The following is a 17,882-nucleotide window of genomic DNA, read 5'->3' as shown; positions in this document are numbered from 1 at the left end:
ATCAGAAGAATTTGGTTAACCATCAAGGATGCGTCAAATCCCTGTGCGAAGAAGAGCATAAGGAGCTTGTATCCTGCGAGGCAGAGATTCGTCGTCTTTTTGCTCGGAGAGGGACGAGAGCGAACGTTTCACGCGACGAATGACTGTAGTTTCCGCATGCACGATAGGAAAGCACCAATTTCCCCATCATCACTCGCCGAGTAAAAAGAGAAAACGGGATCTCTGTCTCGGAGAGAAGGGGCTTAACACTATGTCCCCAGAAATACAAACAAATTATTCCCTCTATCTAAGCCCATTCCACGACTGTGATTTCGCTGGCAGAAAGAAAACTGGGAAATTACACATGTAACCCTTAACCTTGTACTAGAAATAAAAGGCGCAAACAGCGGTAAACAAAAGTTTCAAAGATTTTTAAGGGGCGGGGATTAACGTGTGTGATATGAATAACGCACGATTATGATGATACTACTTTCACGATTATTGTATTCTCTAGATCCTCTTGCATCACAGAAGAGAGTGAAGAAAAATACAAAAAAAGCGACAGTACAATAATTAACTACATTTGGCAAAACACATGTAACTATAATTGACATTAAACGAACAATTTCTTTTTTTTTTTTTCAACCGGGATATTTACTGTAAATTTCCGGCTCAGCAGACAGATGTTATTTTAGAGATCCAAGAGTTTGAGACGGTACTTCATTAGAGATCAACTTATGTGTTCTCTCGTCTCAGAAAATAAAGCTTGAGCCAATATACCTGTGACAAGGAGAAAGCTTGCATGTTACCAGTCATTTCTCCTCTCTTACATTTTATTAAATTCATTCGGTTGGGTTAAAAGCAAACAAAGAAGAATTCTTTAAACGACAATTGAAAGCCTGCAGGACAGTTCTTAGCATTCTGGCTGTACATTATTATTTACAAGTTTGCAGTCCTTAACAAACATTTTCAAGATATCCACTGAAGTCTTGTTTAGATCTTAAAAACGCTTCACATTTCCTTTTCAGTTGGTTGGGTGTATGCTGATAACAATTCCTCTTGTCCCTTGCCATATCCTGCACAAGAGAAAGGGTTTTTGTTAAGAATATTACGGTATTCACAAAAGGAAACATTTCAATCCAAAGACTGTTTAATGCTTTGGTGTACAGCAAGTTATTGTATAACGTCAGGGGAACAGGATAAGCCATTACCTCCTCCATAAGTGGCCCAGATTCTATTTCTGTGATCACAAGGTTATTTTGATTTGGATTTTCTGGATTTCCTCCCAAAGTAGGTAACAAAAATTGATAGTTAAACAAATAATAAACCTACCAAAGAAATATAGCGTGTCAGCCGACGCACTGGTGATCTGTCGGCCAACATATCAGTCACGTGTCGGTGGACAAATTGAACGACGCGTTGATGACCGCCAATGCCATTTTTGTTTTTGTTTTTTAATCTTATAAAGAATAGCTTTCACAGCTATGACAGGTGTTTCATTTGTCAAACCTGATTAAATTGATTGTGTACAACGTTTATAGAAACTTTTCAAAATGATGAGCATAATTACACAGGTGAGATACTTTCACAAGGTGTTGTGCTGGATTAGTTCAGTAGCAGGCTTTTTCACCCTGAAGATGTATTTAAGAGATAGAAAGTGGCACCCATGCTCTAATGCATACACAAGAGAGAGTTTCATTGTTTGGAGCAATTCAAAAGTTCATGCCCCAAGCTCCTGGTAAGCCTTTTAATATGTATTTTCAAAGTGGGAACAACATGCTTAGTAAAGAGTATCAGCGTAACGTTAGGAAGGCAGGGTGGCCTAATCGCTAGATTCTGAGCAGTCTGGGTTTGAGTAATGGCTGGGGCAATGCATTGTGTTCTTGGGCAAGACACTTAACTCTCATAGTTCTTCTTTCTACCCAGGTGTATAAATGGGTACGAGCATCCCATCCAGGGGGAGTAAAACTACTCCCATCAGCTTCATGTTATGAAAACTGGAACAGGCTCTGGCCTGAAGGGCCACTAGGCTTGAACAAAGACTTTACCTTTACCTTATTGTAATATTACACAAAAATGCAACCCAAATCTCATTAGAATACACTATCGCTGATGCTTGTTATTTTGCTAACTTGTTAACACTTTTGAGTTGTTTAACTTTAAAGTGACGATGATGAAAATTTTCATTGAGTTTTTGAACGGCACAAGGTGTACTTACTTTGTAGTTATTTCCGTGATCCTGAATAAGCTGCCATAAAAACTGTGCTTCACCTGGAGAAATATGTCTTTCACCTTTAACCTCACTGGCTGCCATTTGTTCAAACTCTAGGCATGGAAAATAAAGTGATACACATCAGTTTTATTTCTAGTCATATCTGAAAACAATGTTATATGGCAGCCTAAAGCATCATTACAGTATCTTAAGTTTATAATTCAATTTTAGTTTTCCTCATTACAAAACAACAAAGAACAGAACAAACAAGAGAAATTAATAAAACTAACTTATAAAAATTATTGACAATAGGTTTTCTTGTAAGCCCCCAGTTGTCTTAATAAGAGTTAAATTGTCTTTCTGAGTAGCTTGTGTCACAGACTGAATACAGTCAACTCTCTCTAAAACGGACACCGTCGGGACCAGCTCCGGCTGTCCGTCTTAGAGAAGAGTCCAGGTTATAGGGAGTTTATTTGCAGCAAAATGACTAAAAATGGCAAGGACAGGACCAACACCAGGTGTCCGTCTTACATAAGTGGCCATCTTATAGATGTGTCCATTGAGAGAGAGGTAGACTGTATAATCATTCTTACATCAAATCTTGTTTATATGTACAAATAGTTCACAATTTGTCTGGAAGCACTTAAACAACAGAGCAGAGACCCATTTCCTGTTCCTGGAGTGTTTCATTTACAATGCAGATCACAGTGAAGGCAGTCCAGTCTTCAATACTGTCCACACAGCACTTAGTGTAACAATCTTTGCACTTCAATGAGACAAGTTCAATTTACATAGTTTGCGTTATTTTTTCCCCCAAATCTGGACTATCCATTTTCTTTTTGATTGGGGGGCTGTGGGGCTAGCATGTATCTATTAACTTGCTTTTAGCATAATGATTGTAAACAATAAAACTATACATTTTTCAAATAATTCAAATTGAGATTTTTAAGTTTTTTTATCTGCACATTATTTTTCAATTCACTGCCATGCATAGACTTAGAAACATAATCTTACCTTTAACAACTGTTGTTGGTTCCTTATCTACTTCCATTTCTTCAACTCCTTGACTTTTATGACCCTGAGTACCGGTAAGTTAATTAGTGAAAATTTTTATAAGACAAAGGGATTTCCTTTTACAAATCAAGTTCCTCCTAATAACAGAGTTCTACCTTAACTAGAAAACAATTAAACAGTCAGATTATAAAAAAACTTTCAATGAAGATATAATAATTTGATGTTTTTATAGCCAGGCATGTTAGTTCCCAAACCACAGTAGCCACTGTTATCAACAAGTGGAGAATTCAGTATATTGGCAATCTGTGTTAGTTCTTGGCTCACTCTAAAGAATGAGGTATACATGCATGCATGTTTCAGTTATTTGCTCACATGCTTCATGTCTCCAGTTTTTAACAGATATAAACTGGGGTAAAAAAAATTATCGATGAGGCATATAAGTTCTTGACTCAAGCTTAGAATATGTAATGAGGTATACATGGCAGTTTGAGATCAACTCCTGTTTTTTTTTAACGTCTTTTGACAGGGTTTAAATTTGGTGTTACAGTATTGGTGAGGTGTGTTAGTTTCCTCTCTGTGATTATTTTGATGATGGCAAACATCATTGTTTGAACAGTTGGTATGTGCAGATCTGCTTTAGAAAATCTACTTCTACATATACATCCCATATTCATCCTGTCTTTTGCATTTTTAGAATGAAGAATTTTTTTTTTCATGTGGATCTCATTAATCTTCATTGGCCATAATAAGATCCAAGACACGAATACCTCTTCTATCTTCTAGTAATAGTTGCTGGACGAGTGACATGCTTTTTCCTAAACAAAACGTTGTCATTTCCGCCTAGCAATGTCTGTCATTTTACCTCGCAAAACAATCAATCAACCATGACAACAAACACAACAACTGAGACTGTTAAACACTCAACCTGAATCCACTATAAACCTTGCCAGCTATAGTGTGCTCCATCAAACAACATGTTCAGCAAACTAACTAGGGAGAAATACTTCTTGCCAAAAAGCTTCCCTGGAATGAAACCAAGACATCCAAACTTTTATTCAGTGAGCTACTGACCTTGACTTTTCTTTTAGAAATGGGAACTGCAGCATTAGCATCAAAAGCCAAACCAAGCTTCTGGAGATTCTGTTTTAGCGTTTTCTTTTGGTCCCAGTTCTGACGTAATGTTTGACTTTGGGTGTAATTACAGACAAAGAAAATTACAGCTACACATTAGACACATGTTTTTAATAGCCTACCGGTAAGTAAGTAAGTTGCCTTTATTTAAAAACACGATTTACTAGATAAAAGCTGACAGCTTGTGGGGTCATGTGAATTAAAAGTATTAAAAGTTAAATATATATATCAATATTGAAATGAGAAGACAAATTATGACAAAGATTCAAAGGGCTTGTTACTAGATCCCATAAGGGATGGGGAAAACCATCACAGAATAACATTAACTTTGTTTACACATGGACAAATGTGGTTGTTAGTGTTTAAAGGTTGTGGACTCAGCTAACACTGAAGAAAACAAAGGTTCACTTGACTGACTATTGGCCATTGAATTCTTGGAAATTCTTGAAACTACAACAAGAAATTTCACTTTTGATTTCCATTTCAATACTTGTCCTAGTTATGATTTCGAAAGTCTCAGCAAAATACAGGGTTAATTTGACGGAACAATTTGTAATTTATTTTGTTTTTAATGTATCAGTCAATCCCAAGCGAGATCATCCCCGAGGAATACACCAGTTTTGGTGGCGAGTTGGCTGCTGGCATGATTCCCTTGTGGTGTGGTGACCATTAGTGAGGCCCAGATAGGGGGGAATTTGATCGAAACAGAAGCCCTGATGAACGGGCATTTGAGTCTCTACATGTGTCATAAACTATAAAACATTAGCAAGCTCAAACACGCGAAGTTAGTATTTGGTTACGTTAAAGTTGTTTCAACATATCTTTTCCTATTAAAATTGGCTGATTAATAGGGCAAGAGTGTCCGTTTAGACCCTGTGTTAACGAGAAAACCCAACTCACAATGATATTTCAGCCCCGACCAGTGTAGCCTGTTCCAGTTTCTCGGTAGTTATGGGAGAGCGAATAACGCGCATGGGTGAGCGAGGAAAAAATGAGGCGGGACGAAGACGAAGGAAGGAGAGTCTGTAAGAATTTCTTTAACGACCCTCTTCCGCCCACTTTTCAGATAATGAGGTGTTGAGAAGTAAAAATGACATTCTGTCAATTAGCTAGAGATGTTCTCCTGTTTCTCGCGCGAGGCCAAAGGTCTGCGCCGCATGGTTTCCTGTTTGTAGATCGAGTACTGAGTAATGAATTATATTTGCTACAGGTTTCGCTTGTGCGGTTTGTTTTGGCTCATTTCTATTTGCAAGATATGCTTTACGCTCTCAAGATGTTTGTTCTGGAAGGACAGGGTCAGCAATTTATCTGTGAAAATTGCGCCCTTGAACGTAATTAAGGTAATTAAGCGCCCTTGAACGTATGGAAAGGGCGCTATACAAATGATGATGATTACTACTATTATTATTGAAAATGATGGTTTATACTTGCATTTAATAATTGTGATGCCGGGCCTGTTTGTTTGTATCATAATTTTTTATCATGGATGACAATTAAATAAAACTTTGTGCGGCTTCTCCAGAGATTGTTGTGGCTTTACTTCGAGAAAACTTAAAGTTGGTTTTAGAGAGACACTCTGTGTTGTAAAGGTTATGCTTCTTGCATTAATTTGATCGAGCGCTTTCTCTCTTGAGATCGATGATGTCAAGGTTTTACCTCCCGTGTACGTTGCATTACATTCTGGCACCGCATGATTCAAATATAGGTTTTCACAGACACAAGCCTGTTGCCTGTTTTACCCGTTATATTTGCCACTACATGATTGAGTTCCGCCGACAATCCAAGCTATTTCAGCTGCTGAACTTGGTCCAACATCACCGAAACCAAAGGAGAGGCAACTACAAAGGAACACATTTCCGATTTCATCCCAGTCGTCGTGGGAAGAGCTGAAAGATTAAACTTTTCCTAAATCCAGTTGGCAAAATAGAGAAAACTTCTTTTCCACAATAAAGCTTGGTTCACAGTTCAGGCAGATTTCTTGTTCCGTTCTCTAAAACGTTTGAATATCAAGAAAATCTCAAAGACAACCTTCTAAACTGGAACAAAATTCGGCTTCCCCGAAATCACGCGCGTGGACCGCGCTCGCTTATCTCTCTGACTGACGCTTGTTCCGAGGTGTTGACGCTAACTGTCAAAATCAGCCAATCAGAGGGTATAGCAGCTCCTGCTATACCGGAAGAGGGTCGTTAAAGAAATTTTACGGGCTCTCTTTCCTTCGCTCACCTTCGTCCCCCTCGTTTTTTCCTCACTTGCCCGCATTTTTCGCTTTCCCTTTCAACTACCGAGAGCCTGGAACAGGCTACGACCAGTGGGGCAGTTGACCCTGCAACTGGCTCACAGTGGGGAATTTGATCAGACATTTTGAAAAATGTCAAATGCCCGGGGGTTTGTACGGGGGCGTGATCTTGCTTGGAATTGTCGCACGGGGTTCAGACCGAGATTAAACTGACATTAAGCGCATGCATAGCCGAATGTGAAACATTACCACCTCTGCTTGAATCATCTTTGGCTAAACAAATGCCATACAATGGTTTAGGGTCGTTTCGAGACAAGCCAAGGTCTGTTTGAGACACATATAAAGTCGATTCGAGACAAACTGAAATTGCTTCGATTTAGAAGTAAACTCGAGAAAAGTTCACTATAAGTGTTTTAGTTCGGTAATTTTTGTTATCTCTGTAACAAATAAGCTAAACTTCACAGAAGCGACTCGATCGATCAAAAAAACCCTTTTCCCCCCCCCCCAAAAAAAACTTTTTTTTTTTTTTTTTCCCTTTTTTTTTTTTTAATTTTTTTTATATAAAAAAAAATAAAATAAAAAAAATAAAAAAAAAAAAAAAAAAATATATTTTAAAACTCCCCCACAAAAAAAAAAAAAAAAATATGGGGGCGGGGAGGAGGAAAAGCCCTTCCCTTCAACACGGGACAAAAAAACAAAAATAAAAACTTAATCTGGAAGTCTCTGAATTTTTATCTTTTTATCTTTTATAACTTTTTCCCGAAAACAAGCCTGATCTGATCTGTTTGTTTTGTCATTTATATAATTATAGTATAGTCTTTTGTATCGAAAGGACTTCAAGTAACGTGAGCTTGTCTTGAATGGACTTTACATGAGTAACGACCTTCGAAATCGACCTGAGGAAAGAAAAACTGACTTACTTCAACACCTTAACCTTTTTATCTTTCTTCTTTCTTTTAAGGCCGGGCTTTGTCGTATTTACACGCTTTTTTCTTTGCGTTTTCTTCCTTCTTACCCCAGTCATGTTTCACAACGTGTGCGACGCGAAGATCAGCAAGAAATCGCCAGGCGTACTTCGCGGAGAGGTACTGGACACTAGTCGCTCCTCGTCGCTCCAGATTCTCTCGTTGAAAGGGCATTTCATCAAAAATGGCGGCAAGATTACTTCAATTCTAAACAAAAAGCGAAAATGGACCCGAGAGGAGATCGACTATCATCTGCTTCGCAGCGTCAAAGCTCAGAATTTTACGCTGGCGAGTCAACAATCAACTATATTTGGCAGGTATTGCTCGGAGAAATTCACATGTTTTTGACAAGCGTTATAAAATAACATGAGCATAGCTTTCTATTGGACGGTGCCAAGGCTCTGCACGTGCAATCTGCACACTACTGCGCATACTTTAGTGAAAAGCCAACGTTGCGATAACGAATTGACTTTGGCTTAATGCGAGGAGAGATGTATGCAAACTCCTAATGACGCTACAAACTTGACTGAACAAAACTTGTAAATTTTACAGTAAGCTTAAACGAACTTCTTACTTTAAAAGTATTTCTTTACTTGAACGATTTTCACTGGTTATACTCTATCAAATTACCCCATTGTCCGAGGGGGAGGTTCTCCGGCTTGTAAATGACGGGGATGATGAAAGGATTTTTTTGGGTTTGAAATTTTCAATTCCGGGATTTTTTGGGGTTGGAAAATTTGGCAAGTATTTTTTTGGGTGACTTGATTAAAATAGGGGATTTTTGGGTATTAAAAACCAACTTAAGTGCCTTGGCACGGCCTTGGCGTATTTATGGTATGATGAATGAAGTCCTGTGAATAAACAAACACGAGCATTCAATATGGTTTTCTTTGTGTTATATTATTGCCCCTCCTGGCAATTTAGGGGTAATTTGACAAGGGATTTTTTTGGAAGTTATTTTTGGTCCAGGGATTTTATTGGGTAATGTCGGAAGACCAGCTAGGGATTTTTTGGGGTCCCGAGTTTTGCCTGCATTCGATCATCCCCGTCATTTACAAGTCGGAGTACCCCCCTGGGCCCATTGTACTGCATCCTGAAGTATGCTGGTTTACTGTATGAAAGATTTAGTATTTTTGGATGCATGATGAAGTTAATGCAAAGACTTGTAATTCAGCTCTGCTTTTAATTACGTTGTAATAATTTAGTACTCTCAGCAAGGGCACAGCTTTGATCCAGAGGCAATGAACAGGGCTGTGGATACCCAGAGGGAGGCTCGAGGCAAGGAACAAAGGTAGGTACATGTAGTACTGACTATTCTACAGGATATTATTGCGGTTTTCAGTGAATCGAAATGCAAACTCGGAAATTCACAATCCAACTAATGATTACGTTTTTTGCTGCTGTCAATCATAATTATGGCAACAGCTAATGAACCATGAAAAACAGAAACAAACAAAGTGGATCAAAATCTTTCAATTACAACTGACAGACCTGACCTTTTGACCCGGTTGAAGTGAGCTCCTGTTTTCCGAGGTGAGGTCCGCTAAGATGATTGATGGCAGCAAAAAGCGTAAACCGTTGGTTGAGGATTGAATTTCAGAGTTCGCATATCACTGAAAACCGCAATAAAGAAGTGTTAGAGAGTATGGTTGGCGCAGAGTCTCTTCTTAGTAATATATTAACCATATACATCTTTTTACATTTATGACTAGTACTGTAGTAATCATAGATTAGGGGAGTGCGTTGGAGTCAATTTTGTGTGCCTTAATTAAATGTGTAAAAAATTTAATCACGCATGATGGAATCACGCAACAGCTGAATGAAAACAATTCGATAGATTTACAGTGTGACACACATCCTGACTCCGGGATCCTAAAACATGCTGTCGAGCTAAGCAACTCAGTAAATTTGGCATAATTAATGCCAAGATAAACAATGCGCTAAATTTATTTTGTGGCACAATTGCCGCCGAGTTATAAACTTTTTCAAAGTCGTTAGCTTTGCGTTTTCAGCTTGGTAGTAGATGCCGCGCTTTGCCCGACGGCTATATAGTTCGGCTATATAGTTTCTCCTTTGTCGAACGCAATAAATTTTATAATACAGTTTGTGTTCTGCATTTGCTCTGATTGGCTGAAAAGCTATGCTGTATTAGCAAAAAAAAAACAAAAAACACGAGCATAAAACAAAGAAAACTTTTTTAACTGTTTGGTGAGCATTACGTGGCAGATCATAGCCACAAAGTTTTAAGCCCCATAATTTATACTGTTGTAAATCACTGGTTATTTGAGAAATTTCAGAATTTTTGAAAAAAACTTGCCTGTTGCTTACGTTTTGTAAATTTCTTTAATTTGTAAAATATTTCTCAATTTCCTGTGTTGTTTAATAAAAGTACAGTCCATGACTTATGTTTTTCATTTTCTGGATATTTGTACAGTGTAGCAGTACAAGTGTATTAAGATGTGAGAAGAATACATGTATACTAAATCAAAATGCGTTTCATTTCAGCATGACTGAGTGCCCTGATTAGCTTGGGATTCAACTGTTGTAAATTAATTCTCAAATTAAAATGTTTTCTCTTGGCATATTGCTCTGCATGACTTGTGTCAGCTTTGGGTTCTAGGTACAAGCATTTTCTAAACAATCATAATTACGTGCTTGCCGTGACAGGACTCTGTTATATAGCAATGACCATCTAGAAAGTATAGCTGTTGCAGGTTACATGTAAATTGGTTTTGAGGTTAAATCCATTTCCAGCCTAGTTTAATCTGTTTCAACCTGAAGATAACAATCTATTGGACTTCCTTTTAATGAATTCAAGTTATTTCATGTCATTGTAAAAGTGTTAACTCTAGGTTGAAGCAGATTAATCTAGGTCAGAAACGGATTTAACCTGCAACATAGCCACCTCATTTCCTTTGTACCTCTAAGGTGCGGGATTGCAGAAAAACAGCTCAAGCTCATTTGCATCTCATTAAATAACAAAAGAATGACAAAACAGCACATTTGTTATATGCCTCGTTCTTTCATCCACTGAATTAATTTTCCGCAATCCTGCACCTCACTCCTTTGTACTTACAGTAGTCTTCTCCTTATGTGACCCAGTTTGATTGCCGTCTCATGAACTTACTTTTCCTAACTGAGATTATATCATAATAAATGCCACTCCACTTTAATTTCTTTACCTATGCCTCTACTGGCTCCTTAAAGAGGCCCTTATTGACACTACTGGTTAATGTCGTGCCCTGTCATTAATCCTGACCAGTTTATTTTTAACAGGTCAGACGACATAAGGCATATGTTTGGACCCATGCCCGCAGAAGTAACCAAAGTTAGAGAGGTAGGAAGTACAATAAAATTGAGCTGTTAATGGTGTATTCACTAGAAAGATTGATTGTACTTCTAATTAATGAAGTGTAGGATATCAAATGTAAGATATCAAGCAGTTTGTTAGGACCTAAGTATTTTAACTCATTATAATTGTTAACTCAATATCTCAATCTGCTCTTTTACATCTCTGTAACAGCCCACCAAAAATTTTTGACATGTAATTGTTATCGCCAGCTGTCAATACATTGTTATATTGTCTTAGTAAAATCTTACATTGTAACAATAAAGTGTAAATGTTAGAGGCTTCAGGGTTTCTTTTTAGGCTTCGATTCCTGGCAATCTCTTTGAATTGTTTCTATTTTGTGTATTTGGTGTGGTAAATAAAAATATACATATAAATAATAAACAATAAATAATTTATTTATGTATCACAAATGAAGTGTGAGACTGAGTTTTTTCCTTGGCGGTACTATACTTGTATAAAATTTTGCATTGTCTTCTTTTTAAAGGAAAATGTCAGCAGTACATTCAAACGAAGAAGCCATATTCAGAAGTGTATCCTTTTGTGAATTGAAACAACATGTACTTGTAGGTTAATAACAATGGAGCAAACTTATTGAATTCTATAGAATATTCACAGGCCTCGAAATAATTTCCGAAGAGTCCCCAGACACGATGACTGGCCAAATTCATTTTAGCTCGGTCATACCTCGTTTCTGCTTGGACAAAATTGCAACATGTAATTTTCCAATAATTATTAAATATGTGTAAAAATATAACGTTAACTCCCCCCACCTTAAGAAATAACATTCCCAAAGTTTTTTTTGATACAAGTAACGACACTGTTGACTGTCAAAGTAAGATTGCCGTCCGGACTCGACTCTATTTTTTGCCGATTGAATGAATTGTTCATTATATATATATATACGATGTTGCTTACCTCAGTTCGGAACCATATGGTTCACATTCTTTACAAAAAGTTTGAAGTTTTAAGATTTCCTTTATCAATAGTTCTTTTTTTTCAATTCTATTTTCTCAATATTATTTCAATATTACCCGTATTATTACTATTATCGACTTGTGACCGGACAACATGACCTGCAAGGCAAATGTTTGACCAGTCAAGTCCCCAATCAGTCGGGAAATTGTCCGTTGACCAGTCGTTATTTTGAGCCCTGATTCAAGCACCCATTGGTGCTCCAAATTTAACATGATAATCATGCATCTGTTTGTCTTGATCACTTGTGATGTGGGTAACATGATATCATGCATCTGTTTGTCTGATCACTCGTGATGTGGGTAACATGAATCATTCTGTTGTCTTCACTCGGATGTGGGTAACATGAATCATGCATCTGTTGTCTGATCACTCATTGTGGGTAACAGTGCATCTGTTTGTCTGTCACTCGTGTGGGTAACATGATATCATGCATCGGTCTCACTCGTGTGGGTAACATTCATCTGTTGTCTGTCACTGTGATGTGGGTACGATTCATCTTGTCTTCCTCGGGGGTCTTCATCATCGGTCCCGTGGTGGGTCATGATCTCATCTGTTTGTCTTTCCTCGTGAGTGGGTAACATGATTCATCATTGTCTTGTCACTCGGAGTGGGTACATGATCTCATCGTTCTTGTCACTCGTGATGTGGGTAACATGATAATCATGCATAATCACTGTTTGTCTTGATCACTCATGATGTGGGTAATATATGGTTTACAAAAAACGTGAAAACGTGATAATGTTAATCCATTTTTAATTCTGCCACATGAGATAACACATTTAACACTTAATGACTGGTGCCAAGGAAAACAGTTAATTTTGTTTCCTGAGAATCAACAAATTGTCTGGTTTCCCAAGATACCAGTCATTAATGTGGGTATATAGGACAACTAACACATTAGAAGATGCAATGTGAAAACATTAGTTGTTTGTCAACATTCACAGGTAACAGTACACTGTAACTCTGTGACATCAGAGACTTTGCAGTGCTGTCCACTCAGAGAATATACATGTAGTGCACAGTTACTGATCTTCTTTTAGGTGCATATAATTAAATAATAGATAGGTGTAAACATTTTGCAATAACAGATCAATTGCCACTGATCTTGCACCTAATACAGTGTATTTCTTGACTGTGACATCAGCACTTCATCTTTTGGACGAGGCTATTGCTACTCCACGACAACCACTACACACAGCTTCCTCTCTTCTAAGACCAACTAACACTCCAACTCCATTTCGCCAACAGCCCATGTCAGCGTCACGACTCAGGCATAGTGCATGTATGTATGTATGTATGTATGTCTGTCTGTCTGTCTGTCTGTATGCATGCATGTATGTATTATTATTATTATATATTTTCGTTAAAATTTTTCAAACCAGGTTGATTTTTATTTTTCATTGTCTCAAATTCATTATCAGAGGAATATAAAAAACAAACTGATTTAAAAAAATTTAAACCAAAGATAAATTTGAACCACAACATTTACATGTACATGTTGTTTTTACTTTGTTCATCTTCATTAAAACAAATCATATTTGGAATGATTATGTTATAACTATTCACCAAAATGGAGGTGACAAGTGGTGGATATTCACTGAGCCACAAAGTGGCAAGGTAAATATCCACTACTAGCCACCGATACTGAGGTGAATAGTTGTTTTAGTGTATACTAAAAGAGCGAGATAATATAACCCAAAAAGGATTACTTTGAACTCATTCATTCCTGTAAACAATTACAGTAGAACCCCAGTAACTCGAACTCTGAAGGGAAACGAAAAACAGTTTGAGTTAGCGGGGTTTCGAGTTATCGGGGTCGATTGAATATTTGATTTGCAAGTAAATAATTGATAGTATACTGATTTTTCAGCACTTCAGTATACAGTACAGTGCAAACTAAACTTATCTCGTCAGAAACTCAACACAATCATAAATTCTTATGATAAGAGTGGAAAAAGGCTGTCAAATACGTGATCTGTTCGTCTAATCAATGGGTAACCGTGGCAAGTTGCAAGAACCGGAATTCGAGTTCTCGGGGTAAATTTAACCCAAATTTTGATCAAGGGAAACGAAATTTAGTTCGAGTTAGCGGGATTTTCGAATTATCCGGGTTCGAGTTAACCGAGTACAAATGACTGAAAAGTGAGTTCAAATCCAAGGGAAATGCAAGTTAGTTCGAGTTACCAGGGTTCTACTGTATTACAGTTTTTGCATGCAAGTTGCTCAGAGGTGAATAGCAAAGGATATCCCACGGTTGAGTAGCCAATCAGCGTGCGCTTACATCACTATCCACTGTTTAAGTAAATTTATCTGTTAAACTCAAGTAACACCATCGAACTAACATTTTAAGAAATGTATGGCAGACATTTGAAAGGGGTTAATGAAAGGGTTAATGTGAATTTTGAAATCCTGGAAAAGTCCTGGAAAATTGTTTGCGAAAAAGGGTATGAACGCTGTATACTAAACTATCTGAGAGGTATAATAAATATTTAATTTTGCCAACAATTTCTTGGTGATCCTTCATTCATGAAAGGCAACCATGAAGAAAAAGAGACCAAGTAAAATATGTAATTATATGTAATACTATATGGAAATCTTGCTTGGGTGTCATTTTTACAATGAATTTTGTAACTAGTATTTTTATGTTGAAATGTAGATACTCCAAGTGGTACTTCTTCAGTTGCAGACACTGATCTTACTGCTCAGGTAAACATGAAGGTAACATATATCACATGTATTATTAACATTTTCTTTGTTTTTTCATAAAAAAGGATTATATAACAGTGTAAGTGGAAACTCACTATCCAGTCTAACAAGGCCTATCACAGAACTGTCATAAGCCAACTACATCAGTAAGGGAGAAAAGGCCATCTGCAAAATGCAAGCACTCACCAGACTGAGTTTTCATAGCCTAAGGACTGGTTTCATAACAGCCACCTTTGACGTGGTCATAATTATAATTTGAAGGGATTGATTACAGTTTGTGCTGAAAACAGTTCTGTGATAGAACAGAAATTTACCTCCACAAATAGAGTTTATACATGTGAGTTTCATTGTCAAAAACATAGCAATGGTTCCATGTTGCACTGTAGCAGTGTTTCCAGAATGTAAATAATAATTTATCTTTAACAAGGTAGTTGTACTTATTTCAGCTGGGCTTATAGGCTGGCAGTGATCATGTGTACAATATATTCAACTCAAAATGCATGTTTATGTAGCAGGTAGGCTAGTGACCGTGAAATTGTATTCATGTATATGTGACGCAGTCACATGGGTATAAGGGTTTGTAAGTGTAACTGATAATTTTTTCCTTCATTTCTATACAGGAAATTTCCTTTACTAGTGAAGTTATACCACATGGACCATTATCCTCTCGACCACCACCTATGTCTGGTTACACCACACTGGTAATTTAGCATTTGAACTGCAGTGTGCTTATAAATGTTGATTTCTAATGTTAAGTAGATTAATTATTTTGTGTTGGACTGCAGGGTTCACTATCCTTTATGGAAGACAGTGGATTGAGCCAGCCTTTAACTCCAAATAAACCACTTGCTCCAGTTGCCGAGGTAACTTACATGAATATAATCACTTCAATCAGATTTCTTTGTTTTGTGGACTGTACTTTTTGTTATTTTATTAAGACACATTTATTTTTCAAATTTCCATAGGATTTTTCACCTGGAAGTGTTGTGGAATTATCTCAGTTAACAGAAAATGTCAGTATTTTGACAGAAAAGGATCCTGTGATTGCAGGTAAGTGATTTTATTTACTTAATCTAAATTGATGTCTTTATAACAATATCGGCTAGAGCTTCATCCTGTGTTTAACTATATATGCTGCAATGTTACAGTTGTACTGGTAATTGCTATCTTTAGGAAGTAACCACAGAGAATGTAAATGCCTTCTATTTGGCAATCGATGTGTTGTTTCTTTATTTTTCCTCTCATAGTCTACAGTACATGCAATTTCTGTAATATTTGAATTACCGGTACTAAGTAATCTAACACTGAACAAAGATAGAAATTATCAGATGCAATTTCATTGGTAATATATAATTTATAATTGAAGATTGGGGTTTAAACTCATAACAATTGCAATCTGTGACCAATTTTGCTTGCCATTGTGAGTGGAAAACATTTTCAATTGAAGGCGCGTACGTAAAAACGGCCGCTTGAATTTCTGGCTAAATCGAACATCATCAAAACAGCTCCAAATTTTGCATGGTCTTTCTTTCTTTCGTTTTTGAAAAATAACACACGTAAAAAGACAAGGTTTTTGCTGGCGTGGCGTCTTTTTTACCTTTCTTTCACAAACGATAAACAAAGGAAACCTTTTGTTTCTCAAAACAATGAAGCCAGCTAAATTTTTAGGGTTACAGTCCTAGCTTTAACGCAAAAGCCCATCCCAAGGCCTTAGGGTCGGGGTTAGAGTTTCAGGTTAGGGTTACAGACTTAGCCCTAACACGAAAGCTTAGTCCTACCGCAAAAGCTTAACCCTAGCGAAAAAGCTTAACCCTAACCCCAAGGGATTAGGGTTAATGTTTCAAGTTAAGTTTAGGATCAGAGTCAGCCTCGACACTTAGATCGCACTTTTAGTGCAGTAAGCTTTCACGCCAGTTTGCTTGCGGCTAGCTTTCACTGCAGTCTGCTTACGGTTAGCTAATTTTTGTTGTTTCGGGCAAGACTATTTTTAATTAATCTGTTACCGGTACCGTTAGCTGTAATTTTAGGTGAAAGTGAAATAAAGATTGATTGTTGTGATAGACTGATTGATTGAATACGTTTGCTGGTGTTGCCACTTTATACTAGTTTTGCTTTCAGTTAAGTGCCGCCGGCTTGCTCTCACTTCTATCTCCACTCCTTACATCATCGCACATCTAAAGATGTGAAATGATGTGAAAGAAAGGTAAAAAAGACGCCACGCCAGCAAAAACCTTGTCTTTTTACGTGTGTTATTTTTCAAAAACGAAAGAAAGAAAGACCATGCGAAATTTGGAGCTGTTTTGATGATGTTCGATTTAGCCAGAAATTCAAGTGACCGTTTTTACGTACATTCCTTCAATTGGCAACTAAGTTCTTTAAATAGGTTGCCAATATGGAAAAGAATTGGCAAAATAATGTGCACATTATTCCCTGAGATTCTCAGTAATATAACATGCATGTTAAAAAATAAGTGTGTATGTTGCAGTTTAAATCTATCTTTGGTTTAATTTTTTTAAACCAATTTAATTGTTGTTTTTCATTGTCTCACATGTATTATCATAATCTAAAACGAAGGAAATAAATTCAAATTAAACTGCTTTGAAAAATTTTAAACCAAAGATAACTTTAAACCACAGCATGTAGTACATGAAATATGTGGATTGTATTTCATATTGTAGAAAGAAAGATTATTCTGTGTTTAATTTTCAGCCAGTTCAAGTTTGTTTGAAGAATTCATGAGTGCCTTTACATCCTTTCCTGATACAAGGCATATTTTTGATGTTTTAGCCAGATATGAAAAGGTAATAGATTTATTATAGATAGGTTTAAACACTACAAGTTAATTCTCAATTGAATCTTTTAGTTCTTGTGTGATTATGTTTCATTAGCTACTATCCATCATATGTTATTATTATAGCTTCAAATATAAAAATATTTAAAACAGATCTAAAAATATAAAAGGATACTCTAAATTTTTGATCGCCTTCTGCGGTCTTCTTCAGAGAATAATGGATTTTGCAAGGTTCGCAGAATTCTAATAAGTTGCATTGACGTTATTGTTCGTTGCTCCCCTGGGGAGCAACTAGTGATGCGTAAACCCTTGGGAAGGGTGCTCTTTTGTTTTCGTGTTTTTGTCGAGGAAAGAATGTAAAGACTCCAGAAACAGTCTTTTGTTCTTGCTGCTTACACCTGTTTCAAGAATTTCGGCGTAAGTTGGATGTATGTTGTGGCCGATTTCTGCATGTTGTTTAATCACGGAGTTGATATTTCCGTTTGTTCCGGGCTTGTGTTTGGTGCCTCGCTATTTCCAGT

At 37.0% G+C, this 17,882-nt stretch overlaps 2 protein-coding genes across 2 annotated transcripts in view; one reads left to right on the top strand and one right to left on the bottom strand.

Annotated features, from left to right (window-relative positions):
* Positions 1–756: 756 nt before the first annotated feature.
* LOC144639788 (nucleolar protein 16-like) lies at positions 757–7,655 on the bottom strand. Its single transcript, XM_078499084.1, has 5 exons — positions 7,493–7,655; positions 4,277–4,391; positions 3,206–3,269; positions 2,198–2,304; positions 757–1,055 (listed from the first exon to the last, which is right to left on the bottom strand). Exons 1-5 carry the CDS (start codon positions 7,594–7,596, stop codon positions 936–938), a joined length of 510 nt encoding a protein of 169 aa, XP_078355210.1. The 5' UTR covers positions 7,597–7,655; the 3' UTR covers positions 757–935.
* Positions 7,656–7,682: 27 nt separating this feature from the next.
* The window catches only part of LOC144639833 (nuclear pore complex protein Nup107-like), a 32,817-nt gene continuing 22,617 nt past the window's right edge, over positions 7,683–17,882 (top strand). The window contains exons 1-10 of the mRNA XM_078499118.1: positions 7,683–7,854; positions 8,743–8,828; positions 10,814–10,874; positions 11,374–11,419; positions 13,009–13,146; positions 14,521–14,570; positions 15,191–15,271; positions 15,356–15,433; positions 15,536–15,620; positions 17,280–17,371. Of these exons, the coding sequence (XP_078355244.1) occupies positions 7,762–7,854; positions 8,743–8,828; positions 10,814–10,874; positions 11,374–11,419; positions 13,009–13,146; positions 14,521–14,570; positions 15,191–15,271; positions 15,356–15,433; positions 15,536–15,620; positions 17,280–17,371 (810 nt within the window). The 5' untranslated portion in view covers positions 7,683–7,761. The remainder of the gene's footprint in view (positions 7,855–8,742; positions 8,829–10,813; positions 10,875–11,373; positions 11,420–13,008; positions 13,147–14,520; positions 14,571–15,190; positions 15,272–15,355; positions 15,434–15,535; positions 15,621–17,279; positions 17,372–17,882) is intronic.

The sequence above is a fragment of the Oculina patagonica genome, chromosome 2 (assembly GCF_052425735.1).
Source record: "Oculina patagonica isolate OP01 chromosome 2, crgOcupat, whole genome shotgun sequence".
Taxonomy (NCBI): Eukaryota; Metazoa; Cnidaria; class Anthozoa; order Scleractinia; family Oculinidae; genus Oculina; species Oculina patagonica.
The sequence above is the reverse complement of the archived record's forward strand: the minus strand, read 5'-3'. Positions and strand labels throughout refer to the sequence as shown.